Source organism: Stylophora pistillata, chromosome 8 (genome assembly GCF_964205215.1).
Source record: "Stylophora pistillata chromosome 8, jaStyPist1.2, whole genome shotgun sequence".
NCBI lineage: Eukaryota > Metazoa > Cnidaria > Anthozoa > Scleractinia > Pocilloporidae > Stylophora > Stylophora pistillata.
In genome coordinates, this window is record NC_142526.1 from 16,768,503 (window position 1) to 16,789,406 (window position 20,904).

The window sequence follows — 20,904 nt, forward strand, 5'->3', positions numbered from 1 at the left end:
CCTATGACGTATCCGTTCTACAGATAAAGCTTTTGAGACTCGCGCCGCTCAACTTACCTCATACCTTCTCAAACGAGGTTACAGCCATAAATTCGTCACCAAACAAATACAACGCGCCGCTGACATCTCCCGCACACTCACCATACAAACTAAAGACGTAAAAAAACCTAACCGTATTCCATTTATAACTACTTTTAATCCGTCGCTTCCTCACATCTCCAACATCATCAAAAAACACTGGCATCTACTGCAGTCTTCTAACCGCTGCAAAAAAGCTTTCCCTCAGCTACCAGTTGTCGCCTTCAGACGCTCCCCCAACCTTCGCGACACATTAGTAACAGCCAAACTCCCCTCTAATTCTACCACTTCCCATCCTCAACTCCCCCCCCCCCGGCTCTTTCCGTTGTGGTAGAAACTGCGCTACTTGCCCCTACATCTCTGATGGTCTTACTAACTATACCTTTTTTTCTACCGGCGAAACACGTCCCATTAAATCTCACTTGACCTGTGACACTAAAAACCTTATCTACTTAATTCAGTGTAACCGCTGCAACTTACAATACATAGGAGAAACTAAACGACGTTTAAAAGACCGTTTTAATGAACGCCGCCGTACCATTGATAAACCTAACTCTAAATCTAAACCTACTACAGCGGCAGAACACTTCATTTCCTCTCCTAACCACTCTGCTCACGACATGGAGCTAATCGCCATCGAAAAAGTGTTTTCCAAGAGAGACTCGATAAGCAAGGCCAGGGAAGCTTTTTTAATTCAAGAGGCAACACTATTTATCCAGATTGCCTTAACGCTCGGGAAGAAATGTATTAGATTCTAGTTATTTCTCCAATTTACCTTACTTCATTTCTATTTTTGCTCACTATTTCTATTTTTGAAATACATATATATGAACTGCGGTTATGAAACGTATATGTGCACGATCCTTCGCAGTAAAGCACTATTTAAGCAATAGTGAAAATCAGACCTGAAAAAAAAATTCAGGCCTGTACGGGATTCGAACCACTGACCTCTGCGATACTAGTGCAGCGCTCTACCAATTGAGCTAACAAGCCAACTGGGAGCAGGTCTGATTTTCACTATTGCTTAAATAGTGCTTTACTGCGAAGGATCGTGCACATATACGTTTCATAACCGCAGTTCATATATATGTATTTCATATGTTTGTTGTTTGATTTATCATCTACGAGTTTATGTCGAATTAATTTGATGGCCTGCTCCCAGTTGGCTTGTTAGCTCAATTGGTAGAGCGCTGCACTAGTATCGCAGAGGTCAGTGGTTCGAATCCCGTACAGGCCTGAATTTTTTTCAGGTCTGATTTTCACTATTGCTTAAATAATGCTTTACTGCGAAGGATCGTGCACATATATATTTCTATTTTTGTTGTTATCTCATTGTCAATCAAATTAGTTTTACATATTTCCGCTGTTACATCATACAGCTATCTATGAAGCATCACCCTAATTCTCTGTAAATTCCCACTGCACCTGAAGAAGGCTGGTTTGGCCAGCCGAAATATAGTGCTCCGTCTTAAAATTTACTTATCTACGTTCTATCGGTCTTGCTTCTATATTTATATTTCATATTCGTTATTTTGGGCCGATCAGATCATCGCTGATCCAACGTACAAGAGTAGGAGTATCGTCCACGGTTGCCTGCTGAACATTTCACAATTATATATCACGGAATTTGCTTTCCATCATTCACACTTTTATGTCCGCACGGTGAAAACAAAGGTACAAACTAACTGACCTGAACTCCAAACGACCTTTCCTTAAGCCAATTGCAAAGTGGTCGCCTCTCTACAAGAAAGCCGAAAATTAACCAGTTTAGTGTCTTCTTGAGCTGAGAGAGATTGGTTGGCATTTGTGATATGTGTATGTGCAGTTTTTTGTGAATAACGATGATCAACACTTACCTGTCCTTGCCATAAAATAACTCCATTCTCGGCCTCGGTTTTTATCTCTAATGACATGTAATCTGGTTTTACTACCCTATAAATAACAACACAAACACATCGAATAGTTTCCTCTTGAAACAGCACGAAAGTCAGAGTATTCACTTCTTGGAAATGCGTATTAAGGCACCTCCTGGAAAAAATGCAAGGAAAAGTCCGAGTCTTACCTCGGTCCTCGAATCGTAGAGCTTGGAAACTGCAAGTAGCCATCTCCGCTAAAGGCCGCGCTGTCGCCAAGTTTAACAACTACGGTGGAAAAAAAATTACTTCAAGTTGAATGAATAAGACGAAACAAAAACAAAAACAAAAAAAAAGACCCTTACTTAAATAATATTTACAGGTAAATGAAACATAGAAAACACTTGGAAAAGGTTTCTTAACCCAAAACGGTATTTCTATGAGTGAAAAACGTTTTTTTGAATAAACAATCAGTGCATAGCAATTCATTCGCGCTCAAATTTGTTCTTATAACTAGGACGGTGGCTTCGGAGTATTTTGTAATGAAAGGCATACGAGGTGCAAAAAGCTAAAGCCATGGCTTACCATTCTCACATGCATCTCCTCCGAAGCCCAACGGACAAGAACACATACTATCCGAGGTGGAGAGGAGGACACCGTTATTCACACAAGTATTGTTCCTCGGTGGTCCAACCAAAGGAACCTCGCAGTGTCGTCCAGTGTACCCCTGCGCACACGAGCAAACATAACCAATCTTACCGATTGGCAGACATGTGGCATTGTTTAAACAAGGTTCTAATTCACACGGTAACAAACATTCCGTACACTGCGTGATGTTACGCAAATCAAGGTTTGACTTTATCAAGTTTATTTCTCTGCCATCCACAGACATAGCAGATATACAACCAACCAGTCCAGAGGTGACGCCAACTTTGCGTGTGTCTATCATTGCGAAGTTCTCGACGCCCCCTATGAACAACTCTAATCCAAGATTCAACCCCTTTGTGCAGCACGGCGAGTAGTCTGTCACAGTTGGATCGTTATCAAGTGCTAGCGAGCCCTCGTCGAGTTTACGTTCCACGTGAACCGTGTGCCATTGTCCTATAGTAATATTTCTCGCGCTTCGCACAATTCCAGGACCACTTCCTAAATTAAACCTGAGTTCAACTTTTCCACCAATAATGGCCAAAGAAATAAAGTCTCCACGCTGAGGGAACTGCTGCTGACCATTGTATAACAGAAGCATGTTTCCTGACTTCTGAATCATGAATCTAATGACGAGTTTTAATTGTTGGAGAGCGCCTTCGATTCCCGGGAAAGACATGAAGGAATGCCCCTCGAACATAGGCGTCTCTATAAGAGCTCCTACAAAAAAGGGAAAGAAAAATTCTTAAGGAGAATTACTAGCCCTAAAGATAAAAGTATCAGTCCTTTAAGCATGATTGTTTTTTTTTTTTCGGACTGTTCGTTACTCTTTAAAGTTTTCTAAGAGGCAAGACGCGAGAGGGCGAACACGTAGTCTGAAATAGTCGATTAAGGCCGATAGTGCAGAGGGTCTCGTCAAATTGTACTCAATGCAATGGGATCGATAATTATTGGGAGCGCTGGATATACCCTTTTACCCTTTCGCACTAAAAGGATATAACTGTTGATGCTCAAATTCGATACATGTTTACTTATCTACATTATTCTCGAAATACCGAGCTAAAGAGTATAATCCCCGTGGAACAAAGTACTAGGGACTAAGAACACGAATTAGTTGGAGGATGGAATATCAGATAGAGTTTCCTGTTCCATGCCTTTGTGCTACTAAGGTGAAGCATACCGTCCGGTATAGGAATGTGTTTTTTTGTCAAGGGATTCTACCGTGTTACAACTTACGAGGACCAACAAACCTTCTTCGCATCTTTCCCCAGAATACCCTGCTGGACAAATGCACTTAAGACCTTCGTCGCCGATATTCTCACAACGCCCTTCGTTGCAGACTCCAGAAGAACACTGCTGCCCGGCATCTTGACAAGTTCTTCCCGAGTAGCCGGGCCTACAACTGCAGACAAAGCCCCAGGCTCCCGGGACCTCTTCACAAGTGCCACCATTTTTGCAAGGCCTTGTCTCGCAAAGGTCGCAGTCTTCCAAGCCAACGCGGTCAACAGGATCTCCTGTGAACACGATATTTAAGGTTGATCGGTTACATCAACCAGGACAAAGTACTCAATGATGGAGAAACATATTGAAAATAACGAAAATGACACATTAAGTCCACAGGCGATGGTAAGATTAAGACAAGTTTTTTTTATGATGTAGAATTTTATGTCACTCTTTAAGCTATAGGATTAGCTAAACCTACCAAGAAATCAGTTGAAAAAGGGATAAAAAACCTTAAAGTTGTCTCTCGCTCTACCAATTTCCCAGAAACATTGACGAAATTAAGTGTACATACTCATGCACACTTTACAACACTTTTTTGTGGAAATGGAAGAAACTGTTTGAGCCAGTTCCTCTCGTTGAAGACAATTTTGGGGACTAAGTTGCCTGGCAGACAGAAGGATAATTAAAAGCGTATTAGATGAACTTTACTCGCTCACCCAGATTCACAACGTTTCCATCAACCACCAGGTAGCTTAAACAGCCAACAAACCCAGACTTGAAGCCTGCCAGTGAACTCATCGAGGAAAAATCAGGGACTCCTCCAACATATAAATCTTGGTTCAAGTTCAGTCCTGTACTACCTCCCTTGGAAATTCCTGTCACCGTTGACTTGCCATCAACAGTCAGATTTCCTTCTTTCTCGTCACGTGACAGAATGACCGAGTGCCACTCGTACAGACGCAGAGGTTGGTGGCTTCTGATGATTGCGGGCTCGAAGCCAAGGTTGAACCTGCCAGTGAAAGAAATACTTTTGTAGGAAAAATGAGTTAAACTGTAGATGTATGAACGGGTGCTAAATCTAGTCAAACGTCTTTACAGCACTGTTTCTTCAGCGATACGAGATTGAACTGTTATTACCGTACTGCAGTATGTTATTGAAGTAAAAAATAGTGCTTCCGGCTAAGGGACCGTATCTCTTTGTTTGAGATAGGTTCTTGCCAATTCCTTGTGTCAAATAACCTCCCCTCTGTTTGACTGTTTCGATTACTTTCATTTTAGTTTTAATCGACGCTCAATCGTAAGTGCTACAGAACCGAAGAATTGCCACTAACCTAAACTCAGCGAATCCATTGGACATCCCAAAAGATACAAAGTCTCCTACAGAACCGTTGGTCAACTGATCATTGTAAAATATAAGTCCGTCTGCCATTTCTGGTGAAAACACAATCTCCACAGTAAAGTTGAGCGGCTCTTTCGTCAAAGTTGGCACGCTAAGGTATGATACTGGTCTCTGAGTAAAACGAGGCACGGTCACTACGGAAAAAAAATACAAACTATGAGTGGAAATATCATGGGACGAGGCAATCAGCTGGTACTGGGTATTCGATCATCTCACCAGAACGTTTTAAAAACCTCACTTGAATCCTCGCAGTTTTATATTGACTCTGTTTTTGCTTTATCAGTAAAACAAACAAGAAACTCGAAAACATCATCACTCTTTATCACGTAATACCTTTTATCTCAAGAGTTGCACTTCCTTGTGCTGAGCCCTCGACATTTGAAGCATCGCAGAAATACATCCCAGCATCCTGGTGGGTCACATTAGCAATTCTAAGTACTCCATCACTTACTGTAGCTTGAACCGGAACTGAAGCATTCAGTTTTCGCCACGATAGCTTAGGTAAAGGTGCGCCACTGGCGATACAGGTAAATTCTGTTGTCTCCCCAAGCTTCACCCGTGATTTTTGTGGCGTAACTGTCACCTTAGGGGCCTCTGAAAAGTAAATTCGAATGTGATGTGCAGCTAGGGATGGATGTTTTACACCTGGGCTAGGTTATCCTTAGTATTCTTGCTCAATATTTTGAAGTAATAACGCACATTTTTAGGTCCTTGGGACATCACTATATTTTGATGGCCGCTTTAGCGTCCATCTTTAGCTCATTATCCCCAGAATAGTCGAAGGTATTGTTACCACTACAGAGTAAATCTCAAAAACAACAGATGGATGATATTATTTTCGCTACCACTTATATTGCTACGTATTAATGGCGCGATATGTTTCATAAAAAACACGAACCTTGAACTAAAACGACAATCTGGGATCGTACAGAGCCCACTCGGTTGGTGATATTACAAACGTAAGGTCCTCCATGGTAAAGTTGGGCGTTTACAATCTCGAGAAGACCACCATCTATAGTTATTCCACCGGGCAAAGGACCACCAACACGAGACCACATGATCTCAGGTGTTGGGATTCCCGTTCCTAGACACTCGAGAGTCAGGGAGCCACCAACAGGCACAATTGTCACAGAGGATCCACCCGATATGATCCCAGTGGGAAAATCTGTAAATAAACTTGAGGTTTAGAATTCATATAAGTGCCACTGCGGTCTTTCAGATTGAATGTGTTACAAAAGATGAAAACAAACGCCTGAGGCAGCCGTCGTTTAAAGAAGCTAACAAAAAAGCTAATAAAAAAGTTATAATAACGTGTCTTATGTTCTTGCTTTATTACAGAAACAAATTGGGAACACCTATCTAGAGTTATTATAAAAATACAAGTATAAGAAATGAAAGTCCCTCCCGGTCATTTACAAGACATATATATGTACAAAATTCAAATATAAATTTAAAAAGAAAATTCGATGGTAATAAGTAATTATTATATAACCGACATTTTATAACTTAAAGTGCCACTATGATCAAAATTTCGCATTGCCTTTTCTTTCTACTTCTGGAAACTAGAAGTAAGAAACACTTACCATGCCAAGTTTAATCGCAAAATTCGCACGGGAAGTATAATCATTTCAACCTTGTTTTTCGGTTTTGGTCGCCCGCCATTGCTCAATTAAAAAATTGCCGAGTGTGGCCAAAAGAGTTGGCACTAGTTGGAGCCTTTCGGAAATGACGTCATATGCGCGGCTCGACAAACCAACGTGGCTAATTTTGTATGCCATTTCTGAGAAGTGAGAGGTATTTGCAACGCATAATTTGCGAGCAGAATGCCTCCAAGGTGATGTGTCGTGCAAGATTGCGACAGGGTGGCCGACAAAAAGTTAGGAATATCTGTTCATACCTCTCCTGGTACAGGAACCGAGCGTGCCACGTGGAAAAGATTCGTCAGCCAGCATAGAGAGCATTTTAAGCCCAATGGGACATTTGGCATTTGCTCACTTCACTTTACCGACGACTGCTTCACTCGTTCGGTACATATAAAAAGGACAGAGAGACGACTAAAGCCGGGATCCGTCCCAAGTATTTGGAAAAAAGGATCTGTTTCCCTTAGCGAAAGAACTCGTCGTCGGGTGAGTTATATTCGTGGATTTCTTGTTCGCGCACAATACGAGTACAGGACTGTCACTTTTATGGTGTTTTTCTCGAATAACAAACACCCTCTCTTTAATTCGTTTGACAACAATTGAAACAAATTCCATGAAAGTTTGAGTGCGTTGTATTTCATTAACGCTGATCTTCATTTACTGATATTTCACTGATCCACAACAAACTTTCAGCACTTTCGAGGTAGCGAATGTAAATTTCACAGGTCTCACATTTTCGTTGTGTTAATCCTAAAGTTTAGCGGTCTTGGTGTTTTTCTTCGCTTATTTTTTATTTTTTATTTTTTTTTTCTGTAGTAGTTTAAGGTTGAGAATTACAGTCTTTAAGCGGAAAATTAAGTCTCAGTCTTGCAGGGAAAGCAAAAGACCAGCCAATACCTAAGATCCAGTAGTGAAAAATTACCAGCTAGCAAACAACTATTTCACGAGTTTACTGCTGAACTACGATAATTTCTCTATTTTAATGGACATTCTTTGAGTGAATGGGTAATTGTTTCTTAGAACTGCTGCTTGTGTCTAATTTTCTTAGCAATTAAACCTCTGTATCATTCATAATATTCATAATTCGCTTTCGAAAATGTTTCACACAGCATTGCCATGTAACTACTAGTGATATTTTTTCAAGATTCTTAATCTAATGGTCCTAATGGTCTCTCAGTATATCGCTCAAACTTCTAATTGATCTGCACAGAATGTTTTTATTTGAAATTGTAATTTTTTTCAATGTGCATATGTGGACGAGGCTTCTTGAGCATGAATTCTCTTAAGAAAAAAAGAATTTCCACTCGTATTTCAGTTGATTTAATAGGTTTTCATCTGTTGATTTCTTCATACCTTTTGCTTGACAGATAGTCAATGAGATTATGAAAAAATAAACGTTATCATAGGAAAATTTCTTATCGCACCATGGAGAAACATCCACTTGACGAGTTAATCTCGCTCGGTATTCGCGCTCAACTTCGGCTTCTTAGGCCATTCTTGCTTCTTGTTCTGCAGCTTCTTCTTTGGTGGCTAATGGCTCTAGATCCTCGTCATACGGAACAACACTGCCACATTCGAAAGATACTTTGTTAAAAGATTCTTCGCCTTCACTTTCAGATGAACTGGAAGAAGAATTCGAGGAAGAACACATCTTATGAAACGCCTAGAATTTCCACTGTGGAATCTCTCACAACACACGAAGCACGATGCGAAAGTGCGCATTTGACGTCACAGGCCAACTCATGCGTAAAACCGCTCGGTTGCGAGCTGAGTAATGGCGGACGGGTTTTTCGTGAATTTCGGCTAGCTATATCAAGGCGTATTTCACTTCCATAGACCTAAAAACTATCGCATAGTACAATTCTAGCCATAGTAACTTGATTGGCGCTAAAAAAATGTCAAAACCAGAGACAAAAATTTTCGTCGTAGTGGCACTTCAAGACATTCAACTATGAGTTTAACATAGCTTTCTTTTACCATTTTCTCGCGAAAATGGTGCATCTTTGTCACACCAAATGACACGTACAAACCTTCAACTGTGAGAGATACAGCTCTTTGTGAAGTCCCTGCCGCATTGGTAGCTGTGCAAATATAGCGCCCTTCATCTGAGCTAACAATGCGCGTCAGCGTCAACTCATTACGCAACAGCGAGTGTTTCGTAGGAAGGCTCACGCCTTCTTTTGTCCACGTGATCACAGGTTCTGGTATGCCAGTTGCATTGCATCGAAAAGTAACATTGGAAAAAGGTGAGGCTATCATGGACTCAGTCGAGACACTTACTTGTGGTGCAACTAAGAGGAATGTAAAAAGGCCAAGCAAAAAGTATAAATCTCGCACTCGGTGATGAAATGGATTTGAATTTATTCTGTTTTAAGTTATCCACTTTAAAGGTGATTCCTCAGTATTGCACTGCGCACCCTGCCAGTACTGCGCATAAAAATCACATAACCAGGCGAACAAGCACGCACGCATTCCGATAACACGTTATTGCTTTTCAATAAATGAACCAGGTAAACAAGAACGATGGTGTTAAGCTCCAGAACGAGCATGGCGAATTTTTTTTATTACATAGTTTTAGTGTACAAATTATTCCGTTTAAATATAGGAGAAATTTTAAAAAATTCATCGAATGGAAAAAAAGATATAACTTAAGCGTGCACGAAGCCCGCTACTCGATGATGCAAATTGTGACCTCGAATGCAACGACTCAAAGAACGTTTTGAGTCAATGTCATTTAAAATTGCGTGATTTTTCCACAAATTATATATGAAATTGTTCCATATGCCTTCTACCTATCAATTTTTTTTTCAAGTGTCAATTCAAAAACCTTTGCTTTCAGGAGCCAAAACATTAACCGTGACCCGATGAAAAGACGCGCGTGATAAGTGCCAGCACAGGCATAAATTGGGTAAGTTTGGCTCACCGTATCTCTTAAACAACACGGTGACCTATCTTTTCAGTTGAATTTTCAAACAGACATTGAACATTTCACAGAAAGAAAAATTGTTCGATCATTTCTTTTTACTGAGGAATCACCTTAAACCCTTTTTCAGAAATTTGATAATGAAAAACCCATAGTGACCATACTGTTGTAAACTTCCCGGACGCCGTTACACTGTGCAACCACCGATGAAGCGAACTCAATGGAAAACTTTCTGCCAACTTTATACTGCACTCCTTTACCAGTTTGCCAGAGTTTTGGGCTTAAAGGGATATCCAGGGGCCCAAAAAACACAGATTAAATGCCGTATCCGGACGTTTCAACATCACCTTTTCTACCCATTTCCGAAGGAAAAACGAATCTTTGCGATGTTGCTTCTTAAATCCACTTGTACTTGTAGAAAAAAGGAAATTTATCATAACTCTTCCGATTTCTCTCCTGTATCAGAAAATCAACGGAAGATTATTTCTTCTCCACTAATCCATCCATTATCTCTCCCTGGACATCGAGATAGATATTTGGCGTAGAAAACCATAAACATGAAGCAATTTTCCTAAAAGAGAGAACTGTAATGGTGTCTTACCAAATACCGTTACGCTTGCAAAATCTTCACTGAAGCCTGCAGCATTGGTAGCTTGACAACGGTACTTCCCTGCGTGTTCCACACTCACATTCTTAACGATTAGTTTTCCCTTGTCTGTTTCACTTTCGCCAGGGATGCTTCCATTCATTTTCGACCATTTGACCGGAAGTAATGGTGTGGCAACACAAAAAAGGCTTAGAGAAGTTCCTTGATTCACGGCTATCTGGGAAGGTGTCACTTCTACTTGAGGAGGGACTACAATCGATCGAAAAGAAAAGGTAGTACTAGGTTTGTAACACAACAAAAGGAGTAACCTTCAAGTCCTGGCGAAATAGCTGGGATTCGAACTTGGGTTTGACTTTTGAAACGGCAAATCTTGAACTAATTTGCGTCCTTTCGTGTCTGTTGTGTATTCTCGCAAAACCGTGTGTTCAGGAAGCTGTCTGAGCTTTGTCCTTTAGACGATAAAGGAGATGAAACTATCGATGGGGATAGAGTAGCCTTGAGTGCCCAACCAAACATTTGTCTCATTTAATGAGAGATACTTAAAATCAAAAACATTTTAAACAAATATCCCTTTAAATCGGCTGGATGTTTTTTTTTTTTCTTTAGGGTTGAATGGAATCTTCTTACCTATCACTTCCAACTGAACATTCGCGACGTCTACTCCTTCACTATTCGCAGCTTTACACGCGTATGTTCCTGCGTCACGTGCGCCAACAGATGGGATGGTTAGATTTCCATTTCTATCCAAAGCATCACTGGGTAAATCAGAGCCCACTCTTTCCCAAGTGATACTTGGTGTTGGTACACCAGACGCGTTACAGCGGAGCACAACCTTGTCACCCTCGATCACAATTTCAGAAATAGCTTCCACAACAACCTCTGGAGCTTCGTTGGCCACAGTAACTAAACAAAAACGTAGTTTGGAAATTTTTGGGTGTTGTAGGAAAGAGCCTATTAAAGATATCTAGCATGTAACTGGTAAACCGTCCCCATCTACGTTAGATATTTACCTAGCAACTGGACACTTTCTCTTTTGATTCCCACGATGTTTGTCGCCTGGCAGGTATAGTTTCCCTGGTCTTCCAATCTCACATCTTCGATGGTCAGTTTTAATACACCCACCCTTGTTTCTATTATTTGAATATTAGATTGAGAGCTCTCTGGACTTATCCACTCAACAGACGGAGGGGGATCTCCAGCGGCGACGCATTCCAGGGTGACTGTACTACCAGTTGTCACCGAAACAGGACTGGAAGGAGTCGTAATGATATTGGGTTCACCTGGAAGTGAGAAACTCATTGTCAATAATTTCATGTTTTAATGGGGGCGACATATCACATCCACGCAATGTGAAAAGTATCCAGTTGCAACCAAATCTCTCTAATCACGCGAGATTTCATTGCAACTTATGTTACTGGGAGGGTACTAATGACCCGCAGTTATGTTGATCACCTTGAACAATCAGCAGAGCAACAGCCTCAGCAGATCCCATGGCGTTTGTTGCCTTGCAAATGTACTTTCCCTGGCTGTTACCGTTTGCTGGGGAGATCACCAACGCCCCATCATCGCTACTATTCAATAGTTGACTCTCTTCTGTTTCCCAAACCACCACAGGAGGAGGATTACCGGCTTTGACTACACACTTGAAAATGACTGTTTCCCCTCCAGTGACGGTTAACCTTCTCGCCGGCATGATTTCTATCTTTGGCGACACTTTACCTGAAAGGGTACGTATGACATACCATCATTGCTGCAACTTAATCGGTTGTTTCAGAAACAAAACGCGCTGTCGAGATATGTTTGTGAAAAACAGACAATGTATTCCATCAAGAGAGTTGTAGTATCACCGATAGAGAAATTTTCTGAGCGAACCACATTAGAAAAATGCTTAATCACTTGTAATGTAATTTAAGTAATGTCTGGTCAAATTGCACCGGTAAAGAAAAAATATGAGAGGTCCCCTTACATGACGACCTTCCTTTCACGATTGCGAAACAAAAGTAAAGCTCGTTGTTATCCCATCATTAATATCAAACAATGTTTGGTTGGTCATAACTCTTAACTTAAGATTGAATTATTTACTTACTTCTGACATTGATAAAGGCGGTAACTTGTTTGACACCTTTTTTGTTTTGAGCTAAGCATAGATACATGCCTTCATCCTCTTTCGTTATTTCCTGGATTACCAATAATCCACCGAGAATAGAGTGGTTGTTTGGTAACTCGCCACCAACCTTCCTCCATTCTATGGAGGGATAAGGATCTCCTGTCACTTGGCACGATAAGCTGGTAGAAGAACCTTCATCGACAGTTTGATTTGCTGGTGACACCAACGCAGTTGGAGGCACGGAGGTATCTGAAGATAAGGAACATTTTAGACTAACTATGTCCTGAATGAGCCGATATTATTTATTTTTCCTTTTCCAATTAGTATCCTTTTGTTGCTAACATTTTTATTATAATCCTTTTCCCCTTAATCTCGTTCAAAGGAACAAAAATTAGTTAATAATCAGTCTCCTAAAAACAAGAATTATTGTTTCACATTACCTTGAAAATGTTTAAGCTTTTCTTTAACCTTTTAATTCCCAGAAGTGATTGACATGTAACTTGTCCTTATAATATCCAGACATTATACAGCAAACAGGTAACGAGAATACTCAAAACATATCTGAAAAAGTCTAAAGCAGGTCTCCCCAAACCTAGTATTAAAATCGTGGGATTATATTTCCGACCCATTACTCAAACGACTAGGTCCGAAAAATTGAATATCACAGAAAAACTTTGTTTTCTTATAGCAGTTTTCAGCGACACAAGCGCTCCATTTACGATAAAGATGCTGAAGCATACCGATGCCATGCTTTTTACTACGTGCAACTGTGCACACACGACTCATATTCAATCATCCTGCTTGCAGTCGTTTCCTTTTTCCTGTTTATGCTGAGTGAAAGAGACAAGAGGGCAAACAGCTGCACAGCTAATCCGCTTTGAAACGGGAGATGATGAATGAAAAAACGTGTGTTAAAGGGCACGTTGAGAAACAGATGTCTTAATTAAAAGGTCGTTTATGATTATTTTGCCTTTTTGTCAAGATTCAAGGGTCGACATTAAAACGTCGAGGGCGGACTGTCAAGGGTCAACACGCCATTCAAAATTATTAGGAAAAATATTTTTATTTTAATTTTGACTCCCTAGTGCCTATTTTCGACGCGCACTTGTGATATTTGACTTAATATTCTGGGTTTATCTAAGGAATTGTATAGGACTCAATTTTTTACTACCTTTTGCAACATGCCTTCGTATGTCTCCGTCTAACTCGCGTATTTACCGCTTTTCCAAAAGGACACAGAAAAGATTTTGTTCAATGGTGTTCACTTACCTCTTTCGACAGTGAGAGTGACCAAACCCCCATCCACTCCGATTTTATTAGCTGCTGTACAAACATATGCACCGCCGTCTTCAACTTTTGTCGGGAAAATGCTCAAAACACCATTTAAAGAAGTAGAGGACGGAGAAAGCTGGCCCTTCTCACGTGACCATCGAATTGTGGGTGGTGGGTCCCCTATTGCCGTACACTGAAACGAGGCTTCTTCACCTTCCAAAACGGTCATCAAACTGGGCACAACCGAAATTATAGGGGGAGAACCAGAAGCTACGAAAACAGGTGAAAATGAAAGCATGCTGTCACAGGGAGAGAGTGACCATGAAAATTTCATTTAGTTTAAAATACCGTCGTACCTGAGACATTTAAGAACGTTCCAGTGCTGGAGATTCCGCCCAAATTAGATGCTGTACAAAAGTATTCTCCTTTGTGAATTTTTTTCACCGCGTCAAAGATCAAAAGCCCATTACTGTTGGCTGTATTCGCTTCCGATGGCAATTCACCGCCAGGACCACCATGCCACTGAAGTTCCGGAGCTGGAAATCCCGACGCCGAACAGCGGAATTGAGCAGAATCTCCCTCTTGCACGCTCAAACTGGCAGGGCTTATAAGGACCTGAGGCTTTGTTACTGACAAGGAAAAAAGAAATAGGTTAATATAGACTATAATATGTCCGAAGCTATGCAACTAGGTATGAATCATTCTTACCTCCTATTCTCAGTTGCACGGTTACCATATCTTCGTTGTTGGCATTTTTACCGGTACATGTGTAGGACCCTCCATGGATGGCCCGCGCGCGATCGATCGTTAGAACACCATTATCATTTTCGGCCCCATCAGGAAGTGCTCCGTACACTCCTTGGGTCCACTGTAAGGTGTATTCGGTCACACTTTTTGCTCTGCACTTGAACTGAGCTTTTTGGTCCAAAAGAACGTGAAGGACTTTTGGCGAAACTGTTACGCTTATGGGATCCACACGGCGAGCTAATTCCAGAACACGATATAGGAGGTAAAGAGAAAGGCAATCAAAACCATCCTTCCAAATATTTAGGAAAACGATCATCTATCTAATGGTTATGGAAGACTTTAACAGATAACGATAAAAGACCTGTGTAAAAATCACCTTTACTACATTTTGATAAAAAACAAGAAGCCACTTTAATAACACTATATAAGGGGTTGTGACTGAAAAGGTTGAACACGTAAATAAAATCGAGCTAAAAATAATTTGTGCATCTAACCTTCTACCCTCAGCTGTGTTGTACCAGTTTCAGAGCCATATATGTTTCTCGCAGTACACGCGTATTCTCCTTCATCTTCTTTCCTTATTCTACTTATCGACAGGATTTTTCCAGACACAACAGCCCTGCTGGGTAACGTTTTGCCATTTTCTCGAGACCAACTTATTCTTGGTTGTTGCTTTCCCTTGGCAAAGCAGTAAAACCTAACGTCATCTCCCTCTGTCTTGGTTCTTTTCATTGGCCTGATCATAACAATTGGTAAGAATCCCGCTTAAAAAAAAAAGAATGACACAGCAAACTGTCAATTTTTTGGTATAAGGGATATTTTTTAGTGTTCTTTGTTAAGATATTAATCTAAAACCATATTTCGAGGAATACCCATCTCGTTACTACGGAAGCAAGCAATACAAAGTTACTGACAGAGAACATAAAAGGCTTTTTTTTTGCGAGACACATGTTATTGTTTTTCGATAGGCATACTAATTTGTAATCAGACTCTGAGCAGAGATTACCACTCAGATACCTTTACCTTAACCCTGGTTATCATGGAAGTGAGCGGTTTTACTGAATATAGCAAAGGATCTGTGCATGGTCAACTTCATAGAAAACCAAATGGTTGTAAAAGGATTTTCTCGCCTATTTACGAGTTTCGGTTATTTATTTTTTAACCAGGAAATGACAACATTCAGTTCATTGTATTCGTGTGCACAATGTTCTCATTAGTAGCATTCCAACAACCGAACACTAGATTCTATCTAAATGACCAGTTATCTTACCTGGTAGCTTGATACACTTTCGGCCAGGTTTTTTAGGATCCCCGGAATATCCCTTAGCACATCTAAACAGGATAAATTTGACATTACAACGATCGCCAAACGATCTAAAAAAGTGATCTGATAGGCGAACATCACAAGAAAATCATCAGCAAAATTATACATTTCGTATTTACAAACTTCATAGTTTTAACTAAGACGACTTTACCTATTACATGTCCTGCCTGTATAACCAGTTTGACACCCAGTGCAGGTAGGTAGACCGTCTGACTCTATTTTGCAGGTCAGGCTGAACCTGTTTAAGAGAGCAAATTATTGATGGAGAAAGCTTGTAACCGGCACCAATTTTTTCAATCCACTTCTTTACTCACTGATTCGAAGCGACTGTTAAAGGGCATGGACATGGTTGGCAATCTTGAGGTGTGCCTTTAGTCGCGTCGCCATAGAAACCGATTGCACATCTCCCGCACCTGGAGCCTGCGGTATTGTGATCACATTTCTGACAAAAAAGCGAATATTTAGATATAGAATGTCCCACCTCGAAAAACTATCTCTAATAGTTATCTATCATAAAAGATGAAAACCTATCCTGGAAGGAGCACATACACGCAATCTCAAAAAAAGTCTCTTCCAGTATCGGTGCACTGAAGCGAATTAGACCTTTCGTTTTAATGCACACCACTATCAAAATATACAAAGGTCTTATCGAACCCCATTTTGATTACTGTAGTGTTGTTTGGGATGGCCTGTCTCAACAGCTGAGTAAGAAACTACAAAAACTATAAAATCGCGCTGCCAGAGTAATTACTAAGTCAAGTTATAATACGAACTCCAGCTATCTTCTCGATTCTCTCCGCTGGGATAACTTCTCAATAAGAAGGACGAAGCAAACGGCAAATTTAATGGATAAATGCGTTAATAAGCTCGCCCCAAATTATCTTTGTAACATGTTCACCCCGAGAACCTTGTCCTTTGATCTTCATTGCGCAAGCCAAAGGTTGCACTTGCCGAGACCAAGAACTGACTTCCTGAAACGTAGCTTCAGTTATAGCGGAGCTTCTCTTTGGAACGATCTTCCTGAGATATTCGCACTACAAAATCTCTACGCATCTTCAAGAGAAGAATTGATAAATGGCTCTCTGTATTGGGCTCCCGCACGGCAAATATGTAAACCAGTTAATAGAAATTTTACTTAAGATGAATTTCTTCTTTGTTTTCTATTGTCATACTGATATTTTTACCATGTTTTAAATAAAGATTTCATTCATTTCATTAAATGAGAAATGACGGCCGAGACGATCGAGGAGCAATTGAAAGTACTTAGGACCGGTTATTTACACGAGGTCTAACCCAAACCGCGATTTTACGGAATCAGTGGACCTCAGGCTTTGTCTAGAAGAGGGATGATTAGATTAGATAAAAGTCCTTCTACTATTAGTATTAGCTTTCAGCCCTCTTAACACCCAAAAAAACGTTCCAATCAAAGGTTCAGCGAAATTGAGGATTCCCTAGGACGAGGTTTTGTCAAACAACAGCTAAACTTTGTTTCAATAACCGACCCCGAGGGTTTAGAAGCCTACTTAGTTCATAACGTGCCGAGTAACTGTCTTTGGACAGATTCTAATGAAAAAGTATATAGCCTTTGCATTTGTAAGAATTAACCTGCTCCCAATCTGTAGATGCATATTGGGATATGCATCAGTGTATCGGACTACATTTGAGGCATTGCAGTTCCTCGCAATTGGTAAAGTCTGTTTACGAGCGTAGTGGCCCATCAGGCCGGTGCTTAACTCCGGTTTCTGTAGCATGAAGAGACTACGAGTATTTATACTCCCCCTGGATGTGATGCCAGTCCCTCGCAGAGTTACCCTCAGCAGAGGCGCGGTGGCCTCATAGTTGGTGCGTTCGACTCCGGATCGAGTGGTCCGGGTTCGAGACCCGGCCGGAACACTGTGTTGTGTTCTTAGGCAAGACACTTTACTCTCACACTGCCTCTCTCTCCACCCAGGTGTTTAAATGGGTACCGGCAATTTAATGCAGTTCCTCGCAATTACTACCGCTTAAGTGGTATTTACTTACTAAACATTTTCCTGTCTCTGGATCACATTCTTTTGAGTGTTGATTACAAGTACATGGAACACAAGGGGAGAAATCTGAGCCTGCAGGGTAAGTCCGAGTGTATCCACGAGCACAGCGCTGCAAAATAAAATGATACCAAAACTGACATGGTCTTATGACCGCACTTCGTACAGAAGGATTTGCGTAACGTTTAAGCAAGACATTGCTCAGATTTTTTAATTTGTCATTGCATATGAATGGACCTCTACACATATTCCAAAATAAAAGCTTGCTTATCAACTTTCACTGAGTGAAAAAAATTCTTTATAAGTTCGAAAAGTCGAGCATCGAATCTCATTTTTCTTAAGTAGAAAGAAGTTCAAACGAACAACGGTGCGTCTTCGAGATTTGAAACAACGAAATAAACGAATGCTAGAATTCTCTAACGCTTCACATAACTATTTTCTATTGTGAGCTTCTAAGATTACCTGACAAGATGTTCCAGTGTACTCCGGTGGACATGTGCATAGTTCGATTTTCTCAGCTTTTCTAAGACCCGTTTCTTGAGGTACAGCTTTCTCCAAATTGACTGCATAAAGGCTGGTGAAAAATAAAAATAACGTTATTGATCTGATTCACATCGTGAACGCAAGGCTACCTACAGGTAAAAAAAAGGTAACACAGGGAACTAAAGAACCTTTTTATAGCGTTGCGTGTAATCTTAGTTGCGTAAGTTATTTTGTTCTTGCAGTAAATATTAGTGTAAATAATATATGGAATATGAAGTATTTCACTGATTAGAGGGTGTAAAATTATGAGTGAACATGTTACAGTAGAGTAAAAAGAGATATGTTACAGTTAAAGTAACTAAATTGTGACCTGGCTTGTGTAGTAGTTGTACTGTATGTCGCACGGACCAAGATGCTTTCCACAGCGGACAAAACTGTCATCACAACATCTCTGGTCGTTCTAGCGTTATCCGGGTACCTCAGCCAACCCTGTATGATTGAACAAGATATTTTGACTTTTACAGAAAAGAGACTAGCTTGTACGTGGTTGTTATGTTCCTTCCTCCTGACAAAAAATGTTATCTTTAACTTTAAATACCTTCAATTGATGACTAACACCATGAATCAGAGCAACTGACAAGATTATTCGTTCGGATATACCTGTATTCAACAGATTGCCTTCGATGTCGAAAAATGGATTGCTTGCTTGGAACATGTAATAGGTCTGTAACGTTGCATGGACTATTTGGTTAACTCCTCACCTCTGATAGTTTAAGGCCCTCTGTAAATGTTTTTCCTGCCTCTCGTTTTCTTCTACGATTAAATATTAGAACTCTCCCTCTTCCCTAAAAAAAAAATTCGCCATACACACCATCGAAACAAATTCAGATGTAAATCGAAAAAGAAGCGTTACTGTTAACTTAAAATTAGTGGGTACGCTTCTCTGGTTCTTTTACCGAGTTGCAGGTGTGCGACCCATTTTAGAAATAATTCCATTTTCTTAGCCAAGGCAATCTGCATTATGCGTTTTTGATTGGAAGCGAGTTCTTCTGCTCTTTCCTGTTTTTTTTTTTTTTTTTTTTTTTTTCTATTGGAAAAAATAGCGTTTGAGCGCAATACACCGACGAGAAGCGCAACTTTTCACACAGCCGCAATAATCTATTCGCTTTAAAAAGAAAGAAAATTGATAATAATTGTAGCTGTGAACGTTTGGCGTTTCTGCGCAAAACACGAAATTACACTAGTGGCAACGGAAACCAGATTTGTCTGAAAAGCGCAAAACTTGGAACTGATACCTCCAGCACAATAATTTTCGAAACTAGACCGACAAACAAAACGAGACCAAGAATGAAGATTGGACTAAAAACGTTTGATTAACATTACAGAGCATTCAAGAATCAAGAGCATGCACCGTGAATTTACGAACGACAGCACCACTTATTGGTGAGTTAAAATTCAAATAATACCTTCAACTGGACGTCAATTTCAGAGGTCAGCTCACCACCGGGCTGCATTTCGTGAGAAACTGTGTATCGTAAGATACCGTCATAGCTTGTGATCTAAACAAATCAAAAGAGATCAGTCAATTTACCTTTGATCTTTACGAGTAGAAACGTTATCATATGAAGCGGGAAAGGGATGTTTACGGTCGGAGTTCCCTCTGCGGAAAACAAAAATAGATGGTGGAGCTTTCAGAGCTCCTACTGAAGGCCGTAGTTAGCAGTGCCTATACCACGTTATCAAGTGAACACGAACAACAGGAGTTTAAGACGTTTTGAAAGGTGACTCGCCTCCGTCGCCAACAAGTCAACGGCAAAAGGAATCGACTAGTCGAGGTTGGAAAGCTACAGAGTGAACTCACCATGTCCCCTCTAAATTCCTCTCCCAAAAACCAGTAATAGGTCTTTGCCGGTGGTTTGTCAAACTTATAAACATAATGTCCCGGATCATCCTCTATTTTGTAGCCAGAATTTATAATAGAGTCCTGTGATAAGTCCGAGAGACGTAAGTAGTTTGGACCGTCCAACAGGGCGATGCGCAAGCCAATCTGAAATATAAATTTGAAGTGTAATTAAGAGATTACCAAGTTGCAGGAACTAAGGACATTTTGCGTAGTATAGCAAGGTACGAGAAAAAATGTTTTCTGGAAGAATTTTCCATCAAGATTCCGCCATTGCTAAGCTTTTTTTAAATCGCATCCGAATCGTTTCTTCCTTTGGTATAAAACAGGTCGCCTTGAGAGAGAGAACCTGGAGAAAGTTTCAAAGAACCCAATTCTCAACTCTTTTGCAAAAGGGAATTTACTTCAGCGGTCTCCTAAAGGAATTATCAAATAGACCTCAAATGATCGGTGAAAATCAAGTTTAGAAGCCAATTTTTTTTATGCTCCGGTATCGACGCAAAGGTTATGGGTTCAACTCCCGTTCGAGCCTGAATTTTTTCCAGGCTTTATTTTTACTTCTGCTTAAGTAGTGTTCTTTACTGCGAAGATTACTCTCATGCTCAAGCTTTTTAAAAGACTGAAAACAATAGGCTATTTCCGAAATGCTGTATGCCTCTTTATAGCGACAGAGTG

The 20,904-nt window shown here is 40.4% G+C and overlaps 1 protein-coding gene across 1 annotated transcript in view; it reads right to left on the reverse strand.

The window, feature by feature from the left end:
- LOC111328227 (basement membrane-specific heparan sulfate proteoglycan core protein) overlaps nt 1–20,904 on the reverse strand; it is a 48,293-nt gene that overhangs the window by 4,307 nt on the left and 23,082 nt on the right. The window contains exons 29-56 of the mRNA XM_088731468.1: nt 20,191–20,376; nt 19,796–19,888; nt 19,091–19,174; nt 18,700–18,818; nt 18,309–18,420; nt 17,842–17,958; nt 16,134–16,261; nt 15,971–16,057; nt 15,766–15,827; nt 14,990–15,259; nt 14,457–14,732; nt 14,105–14,377; nt 13,746–14,018; nt 12,456–12,725; nt 11,822–12,088; nt 11,380–11,649; nt 10,997–11,272; nt 10,364–10,618; nt 8,870–9,130; nt 6,098–6,364; nt 5,533–5,793; nt 5,132–5,333; nt 4,517–4,809; nt 3,827–4,090; nt 2,517–3,296; nt 2,141–2,219; nt 1,935–2,010; nt 1,769–1,818 (exon numbers count right to left, since the gene is read on the reverse strand). Coding sequence (XP_088587594.1) covers nt 1,769–1,818; nt 1,935–2,010; nt 2,141–2,219; nt 2,517–3,296; nt 3,827–4,090; nt 4,517–4,809; nt 5,132–5,333; nt 5,533–5,793; nt 6,098–6,364; nt 8,870–9,130; nt 10,364–10,618; nt 10,997–11,272; nt 11,380–11,649; nt 11,822–12,088; nt 12,456–12,725; nt 13,746–14,018; nt 14,105–14,377; nt 14,457–14,732; nt 14,990–15,259; nt 15,766–15,827; nt 15,971–16,057; nt 16,134–16,261; nt 17,842–17,958; nt 18,309–18,420; nt 18,700–18,818; nt 19,091–19,174; nt 19,796–19,888; nt 20,191–20,376 — 5,951 coding nt within the window. The remainder of the gene's footprint in view (nt 1–1,768; nt 1,819–1,934; nt 2,011–2,140; nt 2,220–2,516; nt 3,297–3,826; nt 4,091–4,516; nt 4,810–5,131; nt 5,334–5,532; nt 5,794–6,097; nt 6,365–8,869; nt 9,131–10,363; nt 10,619–10,996; nt 11,273–11,379; nt 11,650–11,821; nt 12,089–12,455; nt 12,726–13,745; nt 14,019–14,104; nt 14,378–14,456; nt 14,733–14,989; nt 15,260–15,765; nt 15,828–15,970; nt 16,058–16,133; nt 16,262–17,841; nt 17,959–18,308; nt 18,421–18,699; nt 18,819–19,090; nt 19,175–19,795; nt 19,889–20,190; nt 20,377–20,904) is intronic.